Genomic DNA, 25,913 nt, shown 5'->3' on the forward strand with positions numbered 1-25,913 from the left:
ACCCAAACCTTTACAGGACCCAAGAGAGCTTTTATTCCACCTAGTGGGTAACTTTAGCAACATCCCTAATGCAACTGTTTGTTCAAATTTTACTAGTGGCCTCTTTTGTAGAGTTAGCACTCTTTGCTTCAATTTAACCAATTCCTGAGATGCTAGATGACAGAATGGCTACCTACTAACCAAACAGGGGGAAATCTGTGCTGTTGCTGACACTTGTTGTTGTACATAATCTGGTATTATAGAGACTCAGTTTCAAAAAGTTAGCAGGCTACTTGGTTAAAACAGGTAGATTTCTCATCTGGCTCATTCTTTGATCTACATGATTTTAGTTGGTTTGGTTTATGGCAACCCTAGCTAAGAAGCATACTCTGAACTCTTGGCATTGTCCACCTGATAGTCATAATTCTCAACTATGTTCTCTCAAAAAGTTTTAAATGTTTGTATACAGCCAACTGTTGAATGTCAAGTGGTCTCTCTTCACCTGCAATGACAGAAATGCATAATCGTGAGGACACTGTAATCTATAAATGATGTGCTGAGACTAGAAAACCAGAATGATGTTAAGTGAGGGTAGTGCTAACGCCCTCAGTCTTAGTGTCACAATTTCACCTAGGTTAATTGTTAAATAAAAATCACAGGATGCCATTGTTTTGAACCAAATTCCTGCATCAGGCCTCCAGACCAGACTAAAAATCAAAATGGTATCACCCATGTTCACTAAAACAAAACTGAGTTATCTGGTTTTACAAAAAATCATGAGAGAGAGACCAATTTTCTAAACAGAACAGTTTTAATCTTTAACAGCCATGATAATGAAATTTCCTCTGTTTTAATCCTTAAAATAGAATATCTGAAGTAACCCAATGTTAACCAATCCATTTTCTTTCTGTTGTTCTGTCTCCATGTCTCCACCTGAAAGAAAAGTAACTTTGACATGACCAATCTGCTTTTTGTTGTTTCTGCCTTCTTCAGTCTATTTTCTGTCTCTAAAGCTAACATCCTCTGCTTGATTCATTGCAACATTTATTCTATCTTGTGGAATGAAGGGTTGTCCAATTCTAGGATTGCAATAATGCCAATGAGATATTTAATCTCAATTTGTTTTAGTTTTGTTTCTTGACAATGGAGTGGTTTAGGCTAGAGAGCATTTTCAAAGTCATGAGCATATAGACTTCAAGTCAACCCGTTAGATAAGATCACCCAGTGATAAAATAGAGAAGAATGCAAGGACCGAGTCCTGGAGCAGTACAACATTTAAAGATTGAGCCAAAGAGGAGAAATCAGCAAACAAAAAGGAGGCCCAGTGAGGGAACAGGACTATCTGTGATGTGTAGGTAAGTTCAGGGAGAAAAGTGTTTCAAATCAAAGGAGCCATGTCAATTATTCACGATTCTACAGAAAGGTCAATTTAGATATGGATAGAGAATTGGCAATTGCCTTTGGAAACAAGATCATTAGTAATCTTGATAAGTGATACTAATGATGGAAGTCAAAGCTGGATCAGGGTAGACTGAGAAGTGAATGTGAAGTGAGAAGTAGGAACAAGCACTATTGGAGAGATCTTGAAAAACCTTTCTGAGAATTTATGAAGATAGCAGAAAAATAGGGCAGTTCCTAGAGGCAATTTTGGAGTCAAAGGAAGTTTATTTTAGATGGGAGAAATTTCAGTATATTTATACACTGATAGGAGCAATTCAACTGAGAGGGGAAAAACTAATGATGCTGGAGGGCAGGTAATGGTAGGAACAAAATCCTTAGGAATGTGCGTGAAAAAAATCCAGGTCACTGGTAAAGGTACTGGCCTTCCTAGGCGCAGGGACACTTTATTCATAGTAACCCAGATGTTCTATGCAAATAAGGGTAGTTTTGATGGTGAGAAGGGAGTTTATTTGATATCCTTCATTTTTTCCATGAGGTATGAGGCAAAGTTGATTAGTAAAAAGTGGGGATTGGGGAGGAGGTATATAGAAGGCTTTTTTTTTTTTTTTTTTTTTTTGAGACGGAGTCTCTCGCTCTGTCGCCCAGGCTGGAGTGCAGCGGCCGCATCTCAGCTCGCTGCAAGCTCCACCTCCCGGGTTTACACCATTCTCCTGCCTCAGCCTCCCGAGTAGCTGGGACTACAGACGCCCGCCACTTCGCCCGGCTAGTTTTTTGTATTTTTTAGTAGAGACGGGGTGTCACCGTGTTAGCAAGGATGGTCTCGATCTCCTGACCTCGTGATCCGCCCGTCTTGGCCTCCCAAAGTGCTGGGATTACAGGCTTGAGCCACCGCGCCCGGCCCAGAAGGCTTTTAGTAGAGACAAAAAAGAATGAAATAATCCTTCCATCCAGTCTACTTAAATGTCAATTTAGTGGATAAAACTCTCCCAGAATTAAGTACATCTCCCAAACCCTTCTTCTTTCTCAATGGACCGTTTGCTCCTTTCTGGTACTCAAAAAATAACATTTGAAATTGTATCTTTGTTCGTTCACTTGTCTGATTCCCCATTAGAGAACTACAGAAGGGCAGGGACTTTGATTCCCCAATGCATATTTAGCCGTTAGCACAAAGCCAACAGATAGTCACTAAATACATTTTTTTTAAACAAAAATGTTAATGAACACCTTCAAAATTTTGTCTTACGCCACCTCGCTAAAATTCTTGTTTGTGCAAGTCACTTTTCCTTTCTGAGCTTTCATTTCTGAATCTATACCCTGGGAATTATCTCTTCCTTGCCTACCTCACCGCGTTATCAAGAGGAGGATCTGAGCCAATAATGCTAGAAATGCTTCATTAAGGGCCCCTTAAATGTAACGGATTTCTATTTTTAGCCCACTGGTAGCCTCGCAAGTAGCAGGTGCTGAAAACGCCTTGCTTATTAGGGGTTGGAAGACAGCATTGTTTCTGTGACCGTAGGCGTCGAAGCTATGCAGAAGCGTTCCACGGACCGCGGAGAGATGGGGCTCAGGCCAGCATCCCTCTCGCCCCTGCCCTTCCCGGGAGGCGCTGGCCGAGCGAGGATGGGGGGCTGGGAGGCCGAGGGGGCAGTAACTGTCAAACCTCGCCGCTTGGCGCCATTATTTAAATAGAACGTGCCTGTCTCGCAGTTGTACGTGTCCGGGGCGGGGCTTCGAGCGCCCTAAGCGGGGCGGACGCCAGAGGCGGGCTGGGAAGGTGGAGGGGCGGGCCGGGGCGGGCCGGGGCGGGGCCAGGCCGGCTAGAGGGGCGGGTCTAGCGGCGGCCCCCGGCGAGGTTCACTGCGCTTGCGCTGACAGACGCAAGATGGCGGACAGTGCGGAACTAAAGGTAAAGCGCAGCTCGAATTCACTTCTAATATTCGGCCGCGGAGACGGCGCCTCTGGTGCCTGGGGGGATGGGTCCGACCCTGGGGGGCCGCTCGGGCCTGACTCCACCCGGGCCTGGAGTTGTAGGGAGAGAGGCGCGCCCAGTCTCAGCAGAGGGGGCCCGCCTGAGGCGGGCCGCGGGCCCCGGGTGCCTCGGGGGCGCTGACGGGTCGTCCCCGGCGTGTTATTGTTGTGGGCGCCTCTGGCGGGGGTGGCGGGGGAAGAGATAGGGAGTCGGGAGGTAGGGGCTGCAGCTGTCTCCTGGGCTCGGCTTTTTCACCTTCTAGTTAGCCTCCCCGCCCCCCATGGGGAGCTGGGGCTGGGGGCAGGGTGCTCTTGTAGGGGGGATTGGGAAAGCTCTCCGTGGCCGCTTCCTCTTCCTCCTTTGCAGTCCCGGGCTCCTGTCAGGCGCTCTTCTCAGACCCCCGGGAACTTGGCTCCGGCCGCCCCGCCCCTCCGTGGATCCCTGTCGCCCCCGCCCCGGACTCGGCTCTCCCCGGCTGCTCGCTTGTCAGGAAGCGCCTGGGGTGCCCCGCTTGAGGGAAACGCGATCCCGGGGCGATAGGGTGGGGATCTGGGGGAGAAGCTCTGGTAAAGTTTAGCGAGCCCCGGGCCGGCATTGGGGTTCGGCTGAGAGGTAGCGGGGGAGAGTCAGCCTGGGCGGGACGTTACTCTCTCTCTGATTCCGGGCACCGAGGGGAGAAACCCCCTCGAAGAGTGTGTCTTTGGAAGCAGTGTTGGGAGAGGGGGATGTAGCTACCTCTCTCCCTTCTCTTGCCTTGGCTGGTGTGGAGGGTGAGAGGAGCCTTTGGGGGTCTCTGCACACACCATGATGGCGATGCTGTAGCTGATGGAGGTGAATGGTTCGTGTTTATATCCCCCCATTGCCTTTTGTTTGTAGGGACATCTTGCTGGCCATGTTGATTTGAACGAAATTCTCCCCTCATGCTACTCTAACCCCCGATAAATAGAACGTTCCTCTTAACTGTACCAATTACTCACGCCTCACAAAATTAGATGAAAGGGTGCCCCCTTTTCCCCGCTTTTCTCCCACCCCAATCTTTACCTGATGATGGCTTCTTTACCGAAGCAGATATACCACTACACAAGCAGTTGGGGGAGGGGGGGTGGAACCCTTATGATTGGATTGTGACAAATGGGGCTCCGCTTGAATAATTTTGGTTTAGTAGCAGGCAGTTCTTAACTAACGCGTATTATTTCGAGGCTCTGAACGCGATCTTCTCTGTGGCTTCCTGTGTGTGTGAACCCAGCAGCTGGTTTTGTCTCGACCCAGAGAACTGACATCTCTGTCAGAGTGGAGATTGGGATATACAATTGTAAATCTTTGGAGAGAGTCTTCTTTTTATAATTAATACAAATTATTTAATTTTTTTCTCCGTTATAATGAAACGACAACTTCTAGAACAACCAAATGCCAGATTTGATTCTGTAGAGTTTTTCTTGTGGAATATCCTCACCGAAAGATCTTTTCTCCTAATAACTTCACAATGTTTACACTCCAAGATTTGTATATTAAAGTATTGGCTTTGAGTGTCATTCTTTTAAAATGTACTTATAATTACAACTTTATTTAAGGGAGAGCAGATTTAGAATGGATGGTTTTGGGTTTTCTCCAGTTTCAAACTATTGACTGAAATGAGAAAGCCTTAGGAATTTGAATATTTGGAGATAGTTAACCCTTGAAATAAAAAAAAAGCACACAACTTTAAGACATGTTTTCTATGATTTTTCTCTTATGATAGAGTCATCATGTTGCTGTGATCTTTGCCTTCTAATATTTATTTTGTTAGGAGTTCTTTTGAATGATAGCTAATCAGTTGTTATACATGGACCATAGAATAAAGCCGAAAAGCTTGTGCAGACTATATTGTCACTCTTGATGCTGTCCAAAGAAACTAGTATGGAAAGCACATGCTGAGAGATTTCCTTCTTTGTTCTTTCTCATTTTAAGAAAGTGCCTTTGGGGATAGATCAGATCCCTGGTGTGAGTCTTGTTAGGTAAAGTTTCTCTTTACGAAAGTGAACCAGTATCAGATAAACACCAAACACTTGAAGAAATGTTATTTTTCTAAAATTAGTCTCGTTTTTTGCTCTCTCCCAAATCTACTTGAGTTTTTCCAGAGGAAGTTTTTTTTTTTCCTACTTTTATGTTCCTGTTGTATAATTTTTCAAATTATAATAACTGTTTTGACATGTTGGTATGTCATTGTGTGTGTCTGAGACTTTGAGGAGCTGTGTGATAAATTGCTTAGCTGGTGATAACTGCATTAAAAAAATTTGGTTAATACTTTATTGTGGTTAGATTTGCTGTTCTTTTTTTGGGGGGTGGAGGAGGTGATCTCAGGAACGCCTACCATAGTTATTTGAGAATGTGTTAAAAAAGAATGTGTATATATAATTTTCTGTGCAGTAAGGTTTGGCAGATACTCCTTTTGGAAATGATATTTTCGGAAGGCTTTTTGTTTGTGATTTTTTGGAGGTAAATATGCATTCCTAATATACGAAAAATCAGTAAGAAGAAGAAAATCTAGTTTTTTTGAAATTTTAAATGGGAATAGAGTACTTCAACTGTGAAGCTTTGCATAACATTCAGTGACTTTTCATTATCTTAGGTTTCAGCCCGATACTTCATTTTGCTGTGGATTGTATTCATAATTATTTTCCTCATGGCTTTTTTAGTGAGTCCTTTTAAATCTATAAGAAATCTGCAAAGATCAGATGGGAAAAACGGATAGATCTTTATCCCCTGTAGGAATTGCGCAAGCTGCAACACTTCAAGATATTGCCAATAAAAATTAGATTGTGAATCATACATATCAAAATGAATTCTCTATGCACATTTGTTTATGAAAGGCTTAATTTTTCATTAGGGGAATACCCATAAATGACATTTTAAGAATGTGGAGGGCATTTTGTCATCTTTAGGAACTTAGAAGCAGGAGGGTGTGATGGCCAGATGATCTTGGTGGTTAATAAGCTGACAGCTTCATGCAGCTCCTCTTAAAGTACTTTAAAAAAAATATATGGTTTTTTTTTTGGAGTAAAACTCAAACCAAATTATATTGCCATTTTAATTTACAGGAAGAAGAGTGGGAGAGAAGAAGCTCATCGTCATTTTAGTGGAGTAAATAATGAAATTAAATGGAAAGAGAAACCATAATTATAAAAGTTCCTATAAGTGTGTCAGTGAATTCTATTGTTCTTTTCTGCCTCTTTATTTTCAAGAAATAGCCACTTAATTTTGATCCTTACGCTGTAATTTGACTGCTTTTATTTCAGATAGAGGCAAGTACGTCTGACAGTTTATTCATGGATTTGATTTGAATCTCTGTAACTTTTGTCAAGTGCCACATTTAGATGGCTTTTGTTTTATGTCATTATTTTTATGAACAGTATTTAAAAAACACTACAGTATAGTTTATAAAATACTACAGTATAGTTTCTAAGTATTTCATATGATTGTTTTGAAATACTGCCTTCTTTTTATCCACCGTTTTCTCCTGGGCGATTGCATTGTCTTTCTCTTCAAAGAGTCTCTTGTAATCCCTGTTGATTGCAGTAGTGCTTAGTGGCGAGTCCATAGCTGATTAACCTTGGGTTTCTCCTGGTGAACTCCATCAGCATGCTGCTCCAGGGTTCTTGCTGAGGCTTTTGAGTTTAGTATAATTTGTACCCTTTCTTGCTGGTAACCAGGGATAAGAAAATAAAGTGGCCAATGGTTGTAGTGGGAACTGGGAAAAAGTATCCAAGTCCCAGAAAAACTGGGTGTTTATGATGAGATGTAGCCTTTAAAAAACAATGACCAAAAACGGATTCATTACTTCATAGAGTTGGCTGTGGTGTTTTCTGAAGTATTTGACCCTGGCATGAAGCATCTTGCTTTTTTAATGTTTGAATAATAATATCTTATTTATATAGTACTTTGCAGTTCATAATATATTGCATTATCTCTTTTGATCTTTCCAGCAGTTCTTTGAGGTAGGAAAGGCGAGTGATAACTAAATCCTTTTTATAGATAGAGAAAGTGAGCCCAGAAAGGGTAAGTGACTATTGCAAGGTCATACAAATAAAAGTGGCAGGGACTTGAGCCTACGTCTTGTGTAGGCCTCCTTAAAGGTACTACAGCAGACCTGGAGTCCTCTAGGGTGCCCAGTTCACAAAAATTTCTACTTATGTTGTTGCTGATACTTTCCCTTTTGGGAAAGCTCTATGCTAGGGTATTTTTGGATATTCCTAGGGCATTTTGCAAGCCTCCTTTCAAAAAGTTTGGAGTTTGTTAGTTGGAATCATACACATTAATTTTGGTAAGTGTCATTTTGCTTGGGAAAATTTCAGAGAATCTGAAAAGTAAGCAGAAAAATAAACAGTACCTGTAACCCCCAACACTCAGAAATATCATGGTTAACATCTGGGTATTTATGCATTTAGACTTTCTCTCTGTGAGCATATGTATATGTATATTCATCACAAAAAGATACAACACTATTTTTTATTTATAATCTGCTATTTTCATGTCTATCCAGATTAGTAAATACAGGGCTGTATGATCATTTGAAAGCTTACATTGTATTTTGTTCAAATAGTCCCTATCAGATTAGTCTACTTTTTTTTTTTTTGAGACGGAGTCTTGCTCTGTTGCCCAGGCTGGGGTGCAGTGGCATGATCTTGACTCACTGCAAGCTCCACCTGCCGGGTTCACACCATTCTCCTGCCTAAACCTCTGGAGTAGCTGGGACTATAGGCACCCGCCACTACACCCTGCTAATTTTTTTGTATTTTTTTAGTAGAGATGGGGTTTCACCGTGTTAGTCAGGATGGTCTCAATCTCCTGACCTTGTGATTCGTCCATCTCGGCCTCCCAAAGTGCTGGGATTACAGGCGTGAACCACCGTGCCAGGCTTAGATTATTCTACTTTTTTTGCAGTGTCTTTGCAGCCTTGTACCAAAGTTTGCAGATGTTTTATTTTAACTAAATATATTGATATGACAGATCTTTTTTGTGCTTTAGAAAGCAGTGCAGGCTGGACACCGTGACTCACAGCTCACGCCTGTAATCCCAACACCTTGGGAGGCCAAGGCAGGTGGATCACGAGGTCAGGAGTTCAAGACCAGCCTGACCAACATAGTGAAACCCCATCTCTACTAAAAATACAAACAATTAACTGGGCATGGTGGCGGGCGCCTGTAATCTCAGCTACTCAGGAGGCTGAGGCAGGAGAATTGCTTGAACCTGGGAGGCAGAGGTGGCAGCGAGATTGTGCCACTGGACTCCAGCCTGGGCGACAGTGTGAGATTCTGTCTCAAAAAAAAAAAAAGAAAGCAATACAAATGTTTCTTTTGTTTTTCTAGAGACAGGGGTCTCGCTGTGTTGCCCAGGCTGGTCTCAAACTCCTGGCCTCAAGCAATGCTGCTTCGGCCTCCCAAAGTGTTGGGATTACAGGTGTGAGGCACTCTGCCACTGTGCTCAGCCTGCAGATGGTTTTTACAGGTGTGAGGCACTGTGCCACTGCGCCCACTCTGCAAGTTAGATAAAATGTTTTCAGAGAAATAAATTAGTCATTCTTGGTTTGTTCATTGTCATAGCTTTATTGTTTATGTTTCTGTAATGTGTGAGATAAGATTATTAAATGATGGCAGATACAGGTTTTACAAAATGTAAGCAAACATTACTTCGGCATCAGAATGTTTGATAAAGTATGAAACTGCTTATGAAATAGTATTTTATAATCTATTCATACTATTCTATGAATAGTAGAATTTCAAGTATGCAAGTATGTTTGATTTTGGAAATTATATCACAGTGATCAAATATTGCAAGTTTTTGTACCTTATTTAGATGCTTATCAGTTTTTTTTGTTTGTTTGTTTTTTTGAGACGGAGTCTTGCTCTGTGGCCCAGGCTGGAGTGCAGTCGCACAGTCTCAGCTCACTGCAAGCTCCGCCTCCCGTGTTCACACCATTCTCCTCAGCCTCCTGAGTAGCTGGGATTACAGGCACCAGCTACCACGTCCAGCTAATTTTTTGTATTTTTAGTAGAGACGGGGTTTCACCGTGTTAGCCAGGATAGTCTCCATCTCCTGACTTCGTGATCCACCTGCCTCGGCCTCCCAAAGTGCTGGGATTACAGGTGTGAGCTACCACGCCTAGCCGATGCTTGTCAGTTTTTAACTGGCATTTTTTTTTTTTTGAGACGGAGTTGCACTCTGTCGCCCAGGCTGGAGTGCAATGGCGAGATCTCGGCTCACTGCGATCTCTGTTTCCTTTGTTCAAGTGATTCTCCTGCCTCAGCCTCCCGAGTAGCTGGGACTACAGGTGCCTGCCACCACTCCCGGCTAGTTTTTTGTATTTTTAGTAGAGACGAGGTTTCGCCGTGTTAGCCAGGATGGTCTCGATCTCCTGACCTCGTGATCTGCCCACCTCGGCCTCCCTAAGTGCTGGGATTACAGGCTTGAGCCACGGCGCCCGGCCTTAACTGGCATTTTAAAACTATATTGAATATTGCCAGGCATGGTAATCCCAGCACTTTGGGAGCCAAGGCAGGCGGATCACGAGGTCAGGAGTTCGAGACCAGCCTGACCAACATGGTGAAACCCTGTCACTACTAAAAATACAAAAATTAGCTGGGCGTGGTGGTGCGCACCTGTAATCTCAGCTACTCAGGAGGCTGAGGCAGGAGAATTGCTTGAACCCAGGAGGTGGAGGTTGCAGAGAGCCGAGATCGTGCCTCTGTACTCCAGGCTGGGCGACAGAGTAAGACTCTGTCTCAAAAAAAAAAAAAAAAAAAAAATCCCCCAAAAACCAAACACTATACTGAACATTAATATAGAGAAAATGGAAATAAGACTTTGTTTTACTCATATTTTTAATCTCAAAACAAAGTGTTGCCGTAGTATTAAATTGGGAGGTAACATTGTTTCAAGGATCTGCAACCTCTGCCTCCCAGGTTCAAGCAATTCTCCTGCCTCAGCCTCCCAAGTAGCTGGGATTATGGACAGGTGCCACTACGCCCAGCTAATTTTTGTATTTTTAGTAGAGACAGGGTTTCACCATGTTGGCCAGGTTGGTCTCAATCTCTTGATCTCGTGATCCACCTGCCTTGGCCTCCCAAGGTGCCGGGATTATAGGCGTGAGCCACTGCGCCTGGCCCAGGATCTGGTTTTAGAAAGTTAACATAGGCAATGAAAGCATTTTTATTTTTAGTAAAAACCTTTAGGAGTTAAACCGATTAGTAAATGCATATGTGAATTAACATGCTGTTTGTGCAACATCCGAAAAGTAGCGCATGTGGAAGGAACTTGAGGAAATTGATCGTACTCTAAATTTGATTCCTTAGAATTTGGTCGTCACCTAAATCTGCATTTATGTAACATTTTATCATTAGAATTTCTTTGAAATAGGCAGTAGAGACAATTTTTAAGTACTTAGTTGTCATTAACTATCAATTTCAGAAGTAGTACTAATTGCCACTGCACTTTTTGTTAGATGTTTGTGACTATACTTGCCCTTCCATGTTAAAAATTGTGCAACTCCTGTTACTTTTGATTCCCTGTACTCTTGGTTTCAGTAGTGTCACATGGAAAGATAATTCCCTAGAAACGTTCCTTCAGAGTTTTCTGGTAAATCTTCATTCTTAGCTATGAACTTCTAAAATTCATCAAAATGAAGAAACCACCTTTTTTTTCAGCTTTTCCTTAGATCAAGCAGACAAAACAAACATTAAAATCCTTTGAACATTAATTAGTAATGGAGGTATCAGTAACTCTCACAGGACTGTTGTAAAATGTTCCTATTTTTGAAAACTTCATCTCTTTCTTACCTTTTCTGCTGTTCACTGCTTTCAGTTTCCCCCCTTTGGTTGCTGGGTTAATTTCACCAAAACACTCCTTTCATTCTGTCACTCCTATCTATAAAAACTTTGAATAGCTTTCCATCAAAAACTGGATAAAGTCTTAATTCTAAGTCTAGTATTCAAGATTTTCTATAGTCTGACCTCAGTCCACTTTGTGTGTGTGTTTTGTCTCTTTAGCTATATAGCAAAAGCCCTTAACTTAAAGCCAGAGCTGTTCGTTTGCGTCTTTTTGTTGGCTTGTGTTCTGTTTGTACCCCCCTCCATTCTCCCATCCCTACTCTGTGGACACAGTAGGTGTTTTTAATATACATGTGTCAGATGAACAAATTATGTTCAAGATTTGTTTCTGTCAGAGAGTGGGGCCTGATGCTGTTGTTTGTGAGACAATCTAAATTGAAAATATTCTTAGGGTCGTATCTTCGCTCTTTTTTCTTGTTGCTGCTTAGATGAACTTGAATAACATTAAATCCAGAATAATTTATGAAGGACTGTTTTAGATTTACCTTTTACATTGTTTTACGTTATAGAGATAATAAATGAATACAATTCTCATTGTAATAATCTAACCGTAAATAGGGTAAAAATGGAAAGACCTCATCATCTTCATTCTTAGAGGCAGTCACTTTGGTGTATATCTGTGTATTCTTATTTGGGTGGGCAGGGGGAGGTAACAGCCTTATTGAGATAAAATCAACATATCCCATTACAGTTCACCTATTTAAAGTGCACAATCAGGTGGTTTTTGGTATATTCACAAAGTTGTGTAACCATTAACCACAATCAGTTCTAGAATATTTTTTCACCTCAAAAAGCAACTACATCCTTTTAGCATAATCTCCTTCCTAAACCTTACCTCACTCTTAGCCCTAGGCAACTGATAATCTATTTTCAGTCTCTGTAGACTTGCCTGTTTTGGACATTTAATATAAATGGAATAAAAATATGTCGTGTTTTGTGTCTGGCCTTATATTCTTTCTTTTCTCTGCATGGGCATTTAAATGTGTATGTCTGTATAATATTTTTAATTTATTTGTGTGTATGTCTAGATGAGAACAAAACTAGACACACAGAAGGAACTTAAGTGAATGTACATGTACATAAATATCTTTCCTAAAACCATAAGTGAGATCATACTATACATAACATCCTACAATTTGCTTTTTTTCACAATAAATAGTGAAGCTCTTTCCATGACATGTCCAAACAATGAGATGGTTTCATTCTTTTTAACAGTGCATAATATTCCATATGTATGTTTATAGAGATTTACCGCTTGAATTTATCAATGTATATGGTTAAAAGTTCTTAAGAACTTGTTTTGATGGTTTTGCTATACGCTACTGGGTTTTTAAAAAAAATAATTGCCACATTTAATGTAACCTCTATAGTATTAATGCTGGAGTTTCACTTAACAATAGGAATGAAAACATCACAGGTAAGGGTTGTATAGCTTGAGGAGAAATGGAATGCAGCGTCTTTATGCAGTTCTGGCAGTGCACAGCCAAAGCATTTCATTTTGTATTTGGGTTTCTGAATGTGAGCAAGCCTGTTTTTAAAAAAGCTCATGGCATAGTGCTTAAAATAGAACTTAACATGCTATCTTGTGCTTTATGGTGAATTTTAAGACTTTTTCTTGCAGTCATGCAAGTCTAATCTTAAAGATTGGAAAGATTTCAGAGTAAATATTTTTTCTCATATGTTAAAATCATCATTCTGGTCTGTGGGCTTCTGTAAGTTACCCAAGAAGGGGACTGAAGAGGCACAGAACTGGCTCAGAAACTGGCTTATAGTAGATTCTCAGTAATTGTTATTTATTCAAGAATTATCACGTTCTGTTATTTATTTTTGGGTATCTGCTGTGTATGAGGTACCGGGTTATTGGTGATTTTAGTATATTATCACGTGTGTGTATATTTATTTAAATATTTCTGTTATAGTGGAATGTTTAGTAAAAATTATCTTTTTAAAAATTATACAAGTAATGCATCGGTTATTACAGAGGTTTTCAAAGTCTGTTTCTCAGGCCCCTGGTGGTTCCTGAAGTTTTTCTGGATGTTCTCCAGGTCAAAATGATTTTCCTTATGATAGTAAGGCATTATTTGCTGTGCTGACATTTGCAAAATCATTGGTGGGTAAAACCGCCAGCACCTTGGCACAAATTAAGGCAGTGGCACTAAATCGTGCTAGTAGCAGTGTTGTTCATCACTATGTACTTGGAATTAAAAAAACATGCCAGTTAAACTTTATGTCCTTCATGAAACAATAAAACTTACTAATTTTATTGTATCTCAGTCGTTGAGTACATTTTAAAATATATTTTGTATGATGAAATGAAAAGTACCTGTAAAACACTTTATTGAATATCAAATCTGATGGTTAACTTAGGGAAAAGAACTTCTGGAGTTGAGTTGTGAGCTTTTTAAATGGAATACCATTTTTACTTGAAAAAAATGGCTGGCAAAGTATGGTTATACAGACTTGGGTATTTGGCATACATTTTCATGAAAATAAACAAAGTGCGCCTGTCACTGCAAGGAAAACAACTGACAATATTTGTTACTAATGATAAAATTTAAGCTTTCAAGTGAAAATAGAACTTTGGAAGACGTATTTGCCACTGTGAGCTTGACAGTTTCCCAATACTTGACTTTTTTGATAAGATCAGTGTGATATTAATGAATGTGTTATATTGAAGTTGCATAGTGAAATATGTCAACATTTGGAAGAACTACGTAACTCAGTGAACTAATATTTTCCAAATAACCAATGCATGATATTACAAAATCATGCCTGGATGAAAAGATCCATTGGAAATGGAAGATAGACCAATGAATTTCAGTTTATCAGAGTGGGAAATATTCATTGATATGGTTTCAGATTCCTGCATTGCAGCAGCCTTTAAGAACCTGCCATTTGTTGAGTTTCAGTGAAGGATCAAAGAATATCAAAAGTTACCTGAAAAAGCTAGAGTATTTTAATAAAAATACTCTATTTTTTCCAAACTATAGAGCTTCATAAGGCTAGATTTCCTTTATATTCTTCAAAGTAATCTAATACACAGATTGAATGGGAAAGTAGATGTGAGAATCAGGATGTCTTTATTAAGCTAGATGTTAAAGAGATTTGCAAAAATGTAAAACTGTGATAGTCCTCTAATTTTTATTAAAAATATTTTTTAAATACAAGATGTATGTTAACAAGTAATGGATTAATTAATTTATTTTTTGAGATGGGCTTTGCCATGTTGCCCAGGCTGGTCTTGAAGTTGGGGGCTCGAGTGATCGCCCGCCTCGGCCTCCCAAAGTGTTAGGATTACAGGCATGAGACACCCTGCCCAGCTATTATTATTTTTTTAATGACAAATATTTTAAAGTTTTCTGCTTTAACTGCAACTACAGTAAATATTGATAGATGTAATCAACATAAAGTTTTTCTTGGGGGGGGGGGCAGCGGTCCTCCACTTTCAAGAGTATAAAAGAGTCCCAAGAGCAAAAACTTTGAAAACTTGATCTTTTTTAAATTTAAAATTTACAGTACAGCAGTGCATAATTTAAAATGGGACGATCGCTTTCACCTTCTCACTCGTGGTATTTTTTGTAACTTAAAAAGAAAAATAAGGCTGGGAGCAGTGGCTCACACCTGTAATCCCAGTGCTTTGGGAGGCCAAGGCAGGCAGAGTGATTGAGCTCAGGAGTTCCAGACCAGGCTGGACAACATGGCAAAACCACATCTCTATCAAAAATACAAAAAATTAGCTGGGCATGTTGATGCACACCTGTGGTTCCAGCTGCTTGGGAGGCTGAAGTGGGAGGATTGCTTGATCCTGGGAGATGGAGGTAGCAGTGAATTGAGATCCACTGCACTCTAACGAGGTGACAGAGTGAGACCCTGTCTCAAGAAAAAAAAAAAAAAAAAAAAAGAAAAAGTTTACTTCTAGTGATCCTCTTAGAAGGCAGTTTGCTAAGCAGGGTTATTTAATTAGATCCTGTATCTCTCTAAGTAATGCTAAGCGGTAGTAGCTTGCATTGCACTGAATGAATGTGCTTGAAGTACTTTTTTTTTTTTTTTTTTTTGATGCAGGGTCTCACTCTCTTGCTCAGGCTGGAGTGCAGTGGTATTATTATGGCTCACTACAGCCTCGAACTTCTGGGCTCAAGTGAGCCTTCCACCTCAGCCTCCTGAGTAGCTAGGACTTCAGGTGCATGTCACCATGCTCAGCTGACTAAAAACTTTTTTTTTTTTTTTAATAGAGATGGGGTCTTGCCATGTTGCCCAGGCTGCTCTCAAACTCTCAGAATCACGTGATCATTATGCCTCAGCCTCCCAAAAGTGTTAGAATTCAAGGTATTGAGCCACCGCACCTGGCTTGAAGTACTTTTAATCAGTAATGGTGTGGGAAATATATATAACTTTTTATTTTTTCAAGGTTGTGTTTTTTGGTTTTTTCTTTTTTTTTTTTTTGAGATGGAGTCTCACTCTGTTGCCCAGGCCAGATAATCTCGGCTCACCACAAACTCCGCCTCCTGCATTCAAGCAGTTCTCCTGCTTCAGCCTCCCGAGTAGCTGGGATTACAGATGCTCACCACGGTGCTCAGCTAATATTTGTGTTTTTAGTAGAGACGGGGTTTCACCATGTTGGCCAGGCTGGTCTTGAACTGTTGACCTCAGGTCATCCACCCGCCTCAGACTTCCAAAGTTCTGGGATTACTGGTGTGAGCCACCATGCCCGGCCTGATTGCTTTTTCTGTAGTAAAATACAAGAATCACATGAATAAATGAAAAATTCCCTAACTTAATGTTAGCCAATAATTTCCTCTCCAGCAGAGCTTAGCTCTTACCAAATATATATGATTGATTTGCATTCTGCCTATTTTGTTTTTTTCCTTTCCCTTTTGTGGGATAAACATGAAATAGGACCTAGAAATTGTAAGACTCTGAATGCTTCAGTTTCTTTCTGCATTTCTTTAGAGTGGTGTGTGAAAAACTCCAGCCTCTGTTCCTTAAACATCTTTCCCCAGGGTGTCAGAGTAAGACTGGAAAAGGAATATTTTTGTTCCAGAAGTTATTCTAATATGTGATTTCAAAATCAGGTAGCATCTTAAAGGTTAAAGACCTTTAAAAAAAGTATAGTATTTTGTGTCTAATTGAATCATGATCAGGGAAAAGAACATGAATTTTAGAATTGCCATTAGTCTTCACCTCTGAATTTAGATAGTCCCAGGAATAAGATTAATGGTCTTTTAAGTGTGAGTAGGTCTTGGTCTGTCCATTTGTTCCAGAGAGGAATTTTGTAATCTCTTGTTGAGGCTACTTAACTTGGCTGATAATGTTTGGGGAACAAGGCAGGAGAAGGGTGTCCCACTTATGAGTATGCAGACTTTGCTTAATCTCCGCATGTTTAGACTTGTGCCTCACCATTGATTTTAGCTCCCTGCTGGTCTGAGTCTGGAGCCTCTCTGGTTCAGTTGTTCCAGTAAGCCTCTGGGTGACATTTCTCCATAGCAGAAAGTGGAGAGGAAAGTTTTGGAGACCTGAAAATATGTATAGGGTGGACGTGGTGGCTCACACCTGTAGTGCCAGCACTTTGGGAGGCTGAGGTGCGCAGATTGCTTGAGTGCAGGAGTTTGAGACCAGCCTGAGCAATACGGCGAAAACCTGTCTCTACAAAAAAATATAAAAATTAGCTGGCTGAGGCGCGTGCCTGTGGCCCAGCTACTCGGGAGGCTGAGGTGGGAGGATCGCTTGAGCCAGGAGGTTGAGGTTGAGGCTCTAGTGAGCTGTGATTGTGCCACTGTACTCCAGCCTGAAGGACAGAGCGTGGCAAATAGACATGCTCATAGATTCCAGTAATTACATCTGATGATGTTTGTAGAAGAAGGGACTTAAGTTAATTACCCCAGTGATCTACACGGGCTTAAGTCTTTTTTTTTTTGCGACTGAGTTTGCACTCCTGTCACCCAGGTTGGAGTACAATGGCGCAATCTTGGCTCACTGCAACCTCTGCCTCCTGGGTTCAAGTGATTCGCCACCCTCAGCCTCCCAAGTAGCTGGGATTACAGGCGTCTGCCACCATGCTTGGCCAATTTTTGTATTTTTAGTAGAGAAGGGGTTTTGCCATGTTGGCCAGGCTGGTTTAGAACTCATGACCTAAGGTGATCTGCCCACCTCAGCCTCCCAAAGTGCTGGGATTACAGGTATGAGCCACCGCCTCTCACCTGGGTTAAGTCTTGAAAAGTGCTCAGGTTTGTATGTGTCCATGCTGTCATCCACGAAGAAGTTGAATCATCAGAGTTATGAGAAAAGTCCAGCTTTTTGGCAGAATCATAGACCATTAAATTCTGTATTACACTTTAAATGTTTTTGTCCTTTTTTTTTTTTTTGAGGTGGAGTCTTGCTCTGTCACCCAGGCTGGAGTGCGGTGGCACAATCTCGGCTCACTGCAACCTCCACCTCCTGGGTTCAAGCCATTTTGCTGACTCAGCTGCCCAAGTAGCTGGGATTACAGGCGCACACCACTGTGCCCAGCTAATTTTTGTATTTTTAGTAGAAATGGGGTTTCACCATGTTGGCCAGGCTGGTCTGGAACTCCTGACCTCATGATCTGCCCACCTCAGCCTCCCAGAGTGCTGGGATTAGAGGCGTGGGCCACTGCACCCGGCCTTGTCCATTATTTTTATGGATACATTTTACAAACTCTCAGTAAAACGTAAAAATAGTTACTCCTTTACTGGCCTATAAGTATTCTTTGCAGCTATAGGTATTCTCTGCTAAATCTTGCAAACAAATAAGCATTCTCCCCTCCTCTCCCCTCCTCCTCCCTTTTGCCTGTTTGGCCTTTGGTATCACATTTACTTAAAGCAAGGTTCTTATCCAGTCATTCCATCAATAAAAGTGAGTGCTGATTTATGTGCCAAATCAGCTGCGTTAAATGCTCACACGTCATTTGGGAATGAAATAGTTTTTGCTTTTGTGAAATTACATTCTAGTACTCCTGTAAGTATATGAAAAATAGTTTGGTTCTCTTGTACCTTTTCATATTTGAATTTTTATAGAGAACAGATGTTTTAATAATTAGCAAAAACTTTATTTTGGGAAATGTTTTCTTGAATATGAAGTAACAGTGTTAAATGCATTGTTAAAGTTTAATAGTCATTTGTTTTATACATGCTTCCTAAAGGTAGTTTTTGAAGGAAGGAGATGTGGGAGGAGCAAAGAAAAGATATGAAAGAGTTATTGTAGGAAGTTTGATTGCTGGCTCACTGGAAAGTTATTGAGATGCCTGTGCCCATTGAGATTGACAACTGTGGATGTAAAATAACATCCAACTGCATGAGTGCATGCATTCTTTTCTCCTACAAAGTGGGAACTACATGGAGGGACAAGGGAATTTTGCAAAGGAATGTTTGGGGCCAATGAATAGGGCATGACAACATCAGTGAATTAGAGATCTTTATGAAATTGAATTCTTGCAGTGAAGCAAGTAAGAAAAGGAGGTTGTAGTTGGAAAATGGAATGTTCAAATTAGTGATTTTGAAGGTGGTGCAGGTTCTGCTGCAAAAGGTCTAGGATGTGGCCCATGGAGTGGGTAGCTGAGGGGGAAAGTAATGATGAGGAGTTAAGTTGGAGCCTGTATGGCCAAGGCAGGTACTAAAATTTTACCTCAGTGAATGACAGGATGACCTAGAAGATGGACTGTCCAGTACTATAGCCACTAGTTCTGTGTGGATATTGAGAACTTGAAATGTGATTAGTCCTCATTAAGATCTGCTGTAAGTGTAAAACGTACTGGATTTCGAAGACATAGTATGAAATAAATAATGGAAAATATCTCATTAATAATTGATATTGATTGTATGTTGAAATAATATTTTAGGCTTATTGGATTAAGTAAATATATATCATTAAAATTAATTTTACCTACTTGTAAGTTTTTGAAATAGAAATGTGGTCTCACTGTGTTGGCCAGGCTGGTCTTGAGCTCCTGGGCTCAAGTGATCGTCCTATCTCAGCCTCTGAAAGTATTAGGATTACAGGCGTGAGCCACCATGCCTGGCCTTTTTACTTTTTAAAATGTGGCTAGTAGCACGTTTAAAATTATGTATGTGTCTCAACATTTGCAGCTGACATCGTATTTCCTTTGGACAGCACTTTTCTAGAGATATTACTGCCCATAAGTAGAATGGGGATTAGGTGGGAGGACAATTGTAGGGGTCTGTAGAACCCAGTGTCAGAATCCTTTGGGAGAGGGAGTAGACGTTGAGGCTTATTTTTCACTGAGTTCCTGGTGCTTTCTCTTCTGCTGTTCTTTGTGCTTGGAATTAATGACCTTCTTTTCACCCCCACCCCCCACCCCTGCCTCCCTCCACGGAGTGGCTAACCTCAGGGAGTTTGCTTCATTCCTGTTTTCTTTTTCTTTTTCTTTTTTTTTTTGACGGAGTCTCACTCTGTCGCCCAGGCTAGAGTGCAGTGGCATGATCTTGACTCACTGCAACATTTGCCCCCCAGGTTTAAGCAGTTCTCTGCCTCAGCCTCCTGAGTAGCTGGGATTACAGGCGTGTGCCACCACACCTGGCTAATTTTTTGTATTTTTAGCAGAGATGGGGTTTCACCATCTTGGCCAGGCTGGTCTTGAACTCCTGACCTTGTGATCTACCTGCCTCGGACTCCCAAAGTGTTGGGATTACAGGCATGAGCCATTGCGCCCGGCCAGCTTCATTGTTTTGAGGAGAAGAATGATAAATGATAATAGAAAGCAATATCAACAAAACAACCATGTAAATCTGAGTAGTTTACAATGTATTCATAAGAGGAAGAGGTCACTTCTGGCTAAGCTTATTTCAAACTGGGCCTTAGAAGAGTTTTGGAAGTTGGTGGCCAGGCACAGTGGCTCACACCTATAACCCCAGCACTTTGGGAAGCTGAGGTGGGGCGGAACACTTGAGGCCTGGAGTTCGAGACCAGCTTGGCCAACTCTACAAAAAACAAAAATTAGCCATGGGGAGCAACGTGAATCTGTAGTCGCAACTACTTGGGAGGCTGAGTTGGGAGGGCTGCTTGAGCCTGGGAGGTCAAGGCTGCAGTGAGCCATGATCATGCTACTGCATTCCAACCTAGGTGACAGAGTGAGACCCTGTCTTTAATAAAAGAAAATTTAAAAAGGGGATTTTAAAGGTAGTAAAGGATTACTGGGATATTTTTTGAAGCAGGGGGAACAGCATGAGCAAAGGTAATGAGGAGAGAAAACACTGAGGTATGTTTGCAGAACAGCTACTAGGTCCACATGTGGATATCTGTGTAAAAGAGTTATGGGAAGTTGGGGCCAGATTGTTACGAGAATTTTCCACTTTGAAACTATGTGAGTCTGAAACTGTGTTGAATGCTATAAAGCAAAGGAACAGAATTCTGTAAGAACATTAACCAGGAAACCTGACTGAGTTAGTATACTCAAAGAAGACTTCCCTGTTTCTGAATCATCTGAACTACAGACTTCCTCCACATTCAAGTCTTTTCAAATCTTCTTAATGTTATGCCTTCCTTTCCTTCTTGGTTGTTACCATCACTATTTCAGACTCTTGTAGTGTCAAGTTGGTATTCATAAAACAGCCTCTAAATTGGTCTATCTTACATCCCCTTTCAAATTATTTACTCTTCATTTAGATTGATTTTTTATATGTCTGTTTCCTCCCTTTAACATTTTCTGCAGTTGAAAGTGTTTTTATAACTTCTTATTCTTTGTAGGATTAAGTATAAACTTCAGTTTAGCCCTTAAAACTAAAACATTATTGTTTGAACACTAATTGCTGAGTTTGGATGCCAGTATGCTCAGTAGGCACTGGGCACATTTATATAATGTCCTTATTTGTGAGAGGTTACATGTATAATTTCTAATAGGTTTGCATTACCAATGTGGTTTGTAATAATTAACAGGTGCCAAACCGTTGTTCCTCATATTTATTAACGATGAACAAGACAGTCTCTATAGACAGAGCATATATTTTGGATCAAGAATTAACAAGTAAACAGGGCCTCTCTACATATGGCATGAGAGTGGTAAACTGAGTTAAAGAGGAGAGCACATAAAAGGGTAAATTTTTTAAATGTTAGTAGTGGATTAAGGAAAATATCCCAAAGGTTGTGACATCAGAGTTAACTGAATGAGTTGGAGTTAGCTAGTAAAAGGCTGGGATGGGAGGGGGGAGAAGAGCTTCCTGGAAGATGGAGAGTTGGTTAAAAGATTGATTACAGTTGTCATGCTAAGGAGTTGGGACCTCTGAGTGCAGTAGGTGATCATGGAAAAGTTTAAGCACAAGTGTGACATCATTAGATTTATATTTTAGAATGATCACTGGCAATAGTGAGGAGAATGACTTGGAGAGGATAATATTGGAGGCGGGGAGAAAAGTTAAGAGTCTCTTGCAGACTCTGAATTAGAGTGGTAATAGGGACTAAGACATTTGAAGGTGTTAAGATTGACAGGACTTAGTAAATAGATTGGATGTGAACAAGAAGATGGTGTAGCAGCTTCTGGCATTGATGGGTGATTAGGTGAATGGAAGGTTTGGAGAGAGTTGATGTGTTAGGTTTGAGTATGTTGAGTTGATGACTCCTGGGACATAAAGGAGAGGTGTTTAGTAGATATGGATTTGGAGTTTAGGAGACCGAGGTTAGGCTGGAAATAAAGATTTGGAAATTGTTAATTTAGAGATGGCGTTTTGAAGTTACGAGTGAATGAGATCACTCAGGAAGACAGCTGAATGAAAGCAGGATTGCTTTAGACTTAGGATTCAGTGATACTGTTTCTCTTCTGTCATAGAGTTTATCTCTACTTTTTTTTCCTTTTTTAAAAAATAAATTAAATTTTTTAATTTTAATTTTTATTTTTAGACAGGGTCATGCTCTTTCGCCCAGGCTAGAGGCTTGATCTGCTGGGCTCGAGCCATCCTCCCACCTAGCCTCCTGAGTAGCCTCCCAAAGTGCTGGGATTACAGGAAGTAAAGTAACTTTTATTTTTAACTTTTAAGAACATTGACTGCATTGAGTATTTGGAGAAGTACTCTGGAATTTGATTAGGTATATGTTCAAGGAATGGTATTAAGAATGAGTTTTCAGTAATTGTTCTTTTTGACTGATTATGATAAACTCATATTTTATTTCACTTTCTAATGTCCACAAAAGATAGAAGACTTTTTCTAAAAAAACCATAACCACAGATCATTTCTTCTTTTGGCTAGTTTATGAGTTGTCCTTTAGACATGGACAGTTAAACTTTTTTTCTTTCTTTTTGACAGAGTAAGTTGTAGATAGCTAAACTTTGTTTTTCTATTTTTGTGCATTTTTTAAAAATTGCTTATCTGTAACTTTACTATTTTTTTTTTTTTCTTTTTGCTTTTTTGGTTAATGTTCTGGATATGTTAAAATGGATGCTAAAAAGTATAGTCTGTTTGGGTTTTTGGCCTCAGAGTTTTGTGAGTAGCTCATTTTCCTTCTCTTCCATAAATTTCAGGAAGAATGTGTAATATTTTTTCATGGGCCTCACCTTTAATAGGTATTTTTATGCACATTAATGGAATTTTTGAAAGAAAATAAAAACATTTTCTTTCTTTCTTTTTGTTTTTTTTTTTTTTGAGGCAGAGTCTCTCTGTTTCCCCCAGGCTGGAGTGAAGTGGAGTGAAGCTCACTGCAACCTCCGCGCCCACCCCGCCCCCCGCCCCGGGTTTGAGCAATTCTCCTGCCTCAGCCTCCTGAGTAGCTGGAATTACAGGTGCCCACCACCACACCCGGCCAATTTTTGTATTTTTAGTAGAGACGGGGTTTCACCGTGTTGGCCAGACTGGTCTCGACCTCCTGACCTAAGGTGATCTGCCCACTTCGGCTTCCCAAAGTGCTGGAATTATAGGTGTGAGCCACCGTGCCCAGCCAAAACATTTTTTTAAACTTGCTTTTGCTACTGTAGTAACTTTGTAAATGTTACTTTAAATCATAAAACTTAAATTTTAATCATAATGATCTGTTCTGAAGATAATGATCATAATGATCTCTAAGTTTTATGGAAAGTTAGCAGTTTTACTTTACATAGACTAAAGGATGCTTTTGTTGTGAAATTGTTTCTCTTATCTATAACTAGTAGAATAATTAAGTGAAAGTGTTCCATTCTGTGTAGAAAAGAAAGGATTGCTATTATTAATAGGCTTCTGATGGAATTTTAAAAAATATTTAGGCAAGCTGTCATTGCAAGACTTGAATAACTTTTTGCTGTAACCTATTTTTTTCTTTTTAACATTTCTCTGTAAGGAATCATTCCTAGGGCTTTTTTTTTTTTTTAAGACGACGGAGTTTTTCTCTGTCGTGCAGGCTGGAGTGCAGTGATGCAATCTCTGCTCACTACAACCTCGGCCCCCCGGTGTTCAAGTTATTTTCCTGCTTCAGTCTCCTGAGTAGCTGGGATTACAGGTGCCCACCACCATGCCTGGTTAATTTTTATGTTTTTAGTGGAGACAGGGTTTCACCATGTTGGCCGGACTGGTCTTGAACTCCTGGCCTCAGGTGATCTGCCCGCCGTGGCCTCCCAAAGTATTGAGATTACAGGTGTGAGCCACCGTGCCTGGCCACCTAGGACTTTTAGAACTTTTGTGTACATCTTTTTAAAAACTTGTTTCTGTCTAAAACTTATCAGTCGGGACTGAAATATGATAACCTTAATTTTCTTGTGCCCTCTGGAAGATGTTTATTTTTACCTTAAGATAGGGGAATCAGGCTGGGTGCGATGGCTCACACCTGTAATCCCAGCACTTTGGGAGACCGAGGTGGGTGGATCATGAGGTCAGGAGATCGAGACCATCCTGGCTAACACGGTGAAACCCTGTCTCTACTAAAAATACAAAAAATTAGCTGGGCGTGGTGACATGCACCTGTAGTCCCAGCTACTTGGGAGGCTGAGGCAGGAGAATCGCTTGAACCCAGGAGGCACAGGTTGCTGAGATCGTGCCATTGCACTCCAGCCTGGGCGACAGAGTGAGACTCTGTCTCATAAAAACAAAGAACAACAACAAAAAAGACTGGGGAATCCTAGGAGAAAAGAGCATCCTAGGAGAAAAGGGAATCCTTAAGAAAAGAGACATCTTAATCGCAAATATTGAATAATCTTATTTGTAGCCTTAAATTTTATTATTACTTGGAGGAGAATCTCTTATGATATGCTCAGGGCCCTAGAGAGTTGACATTGTCATATTCCAAGTTCTTTTTTTTTTTTTTTTTTTTGAGACGGAGTTTCGCTCTATCGCCCAGGCTGGAGTGCAGTGGCCAGATCTCAGCTCACTACAAGCTCTGCCTCCCGGGTTCACGCCATTCTCCTGCCTCAGCCTCCCAAGTAGCTGGGACTACAGGCGCCCGCCACCTTGCCCGGCTAGTTTTTTTTTTTTTGTACTTTTTAGTAGAGACGGGGTTTCACCATATTAACCAGGATGGTCTCGATCTCCTGACCTCGTGATCCGCCCGTCTCGGCCTCCCAAAGTGCTGGGATTACAGGCTTGAGCCACCGCGCCCGGCCCATATTCCAAGTTCTTAAGGATGACTTGGGTGAATATTTAAGGTCACAATTCTCAGATTTTATATATGGCACAGAACTGGGAAGGGTGTATTAAGATGATGAAGAGGAATTCATATCATCTGTTGGGCACTTACTTGGTGTCATTAACTATACTTGCATAGGGGATATGGAAATGAGTATTTATCCTTGAAAAACTCAAAGTCTATGAGAGGACATAAACTGGAAAATCAATGATATACCGCATTTTGTGATAATTGTACAATAGAGGGGTATAGGAAACAGTTTTTCAAAAGGGATTTGAAAGGCTGGAATGAAGAGCTGAAAAATATGAAGTTTAGTGGCATGAAACGTTAAGTTCTACTTTTAAATTAACAAAAACTGTGTTAGAGGATAAGGTGGTTTGACTTTATACTGTAGCCGTTTATGTGAAAGAGTAACGGTTTTAGTTAACATGAGCAACAGGATGATGTGGATGCGGCCCCCTCCCTGCTGAAATGAAAGAGTAACACATATCATACATCCCCTCTTGTCCAAATAAAACAAACCTAAAATGTGAATGACTTTTTAGGTTATATTGGTAAAAATATGTTCATTTAAGAGGGATAGTAATACTGCTGTGTTTGGGACTAGTCACACCATATCTAGATTATTTCATTCACTTCTGAGTACTATGAACTGCAGAATGCTTGAGAAGGATCAGGAGTGGGAAGGGGTCTAGCTAGTTGAAGGAAAGGAGTCCTTTTAACACATTTTAAGCATTTTAAGAGTCGATTCTAATATACCAAGAGAACGAAATTTTAGAACCATTGGTCAGACTTTAAAGGGAACTTTCAGTTCCTGCCCCAATTTCACGAATGGGGCAGCTTTTAAAGGTTGTGAACTCTTAGAAGTGTTATAGCAGAGGCTGGGGGACCGTCAGTCAAGAAAGTTGGAGTAAAACTTCATATATTAGATGGAGTTTTAGACAAGAAGAAGATACTTTAAGTTCATTTATGATACTCTGTTACTGTTATTTCCAAAAACATTTTCATACTATCTGATAGTGTCTCTAGTTGTTATTACTGTGTAGCATTGTGTGACGGTTGGCATTTGCCTTTTGAGTCTGAGCTCCATCCACTACTTGCTAGCTCTGTTACCGTCAGTAGGTTACACCTGTTACTCTGAAATAGTTCTG

At 40.7% G+C, this 25,913-nt stretch overlaps 1 protein-coding gene across 2 annotated transcripts in view; it reads left to right on the forward strand.

Annotated features, from left to right (window-relative positions):
* The first annotated feature begins 3,110 nt into the window (after window positions 1-3,110).
* The window catches only part of PIAS1 (protein inhibitor of activated STAT 1), a 140,764-nt gene continuing 117,961 nt past the window's right edge, over window positions 3,111-25,913 (forward strand). The window contains exons 1-2 of one of the 2 annotated variants that reach the window (XM_025389633.1): window positions 3,271-4,180; window positions 4,748-4,862. In XM_025389633.1, the coding sequence (XP_025245418.1) occupies window positions 4,833-4,862 (30 nt within the window). In that variant the 5' untranslated portion in view covers window positions 3,271-4,180; window positions 4,748-4,832. Of the gene's footprint in view, window positions 4,181-4,747; window positions 4,863-25,913 lie in introns of both variants that reach the window. The other variant, XM_025389634.1, reaches the window with a different exon arrangement.

The sequence above is a fragment of the Theropithecus gelada genome, chromosome 7a, assembly GCF_003255815.1.
Source record: "Theropithecus gelada isolate Dixy chromosome 7a, Tgel_1.0, whole genome shotgun sequence".
In the NCBI taxonomy this organism is placed as follows: domain Eukaryota; kingdom Metazoa; phylum Chordata; class Mammalia; order Primates; family Cercopithecidae; genus Theropithecus; species Theropithecus gelada.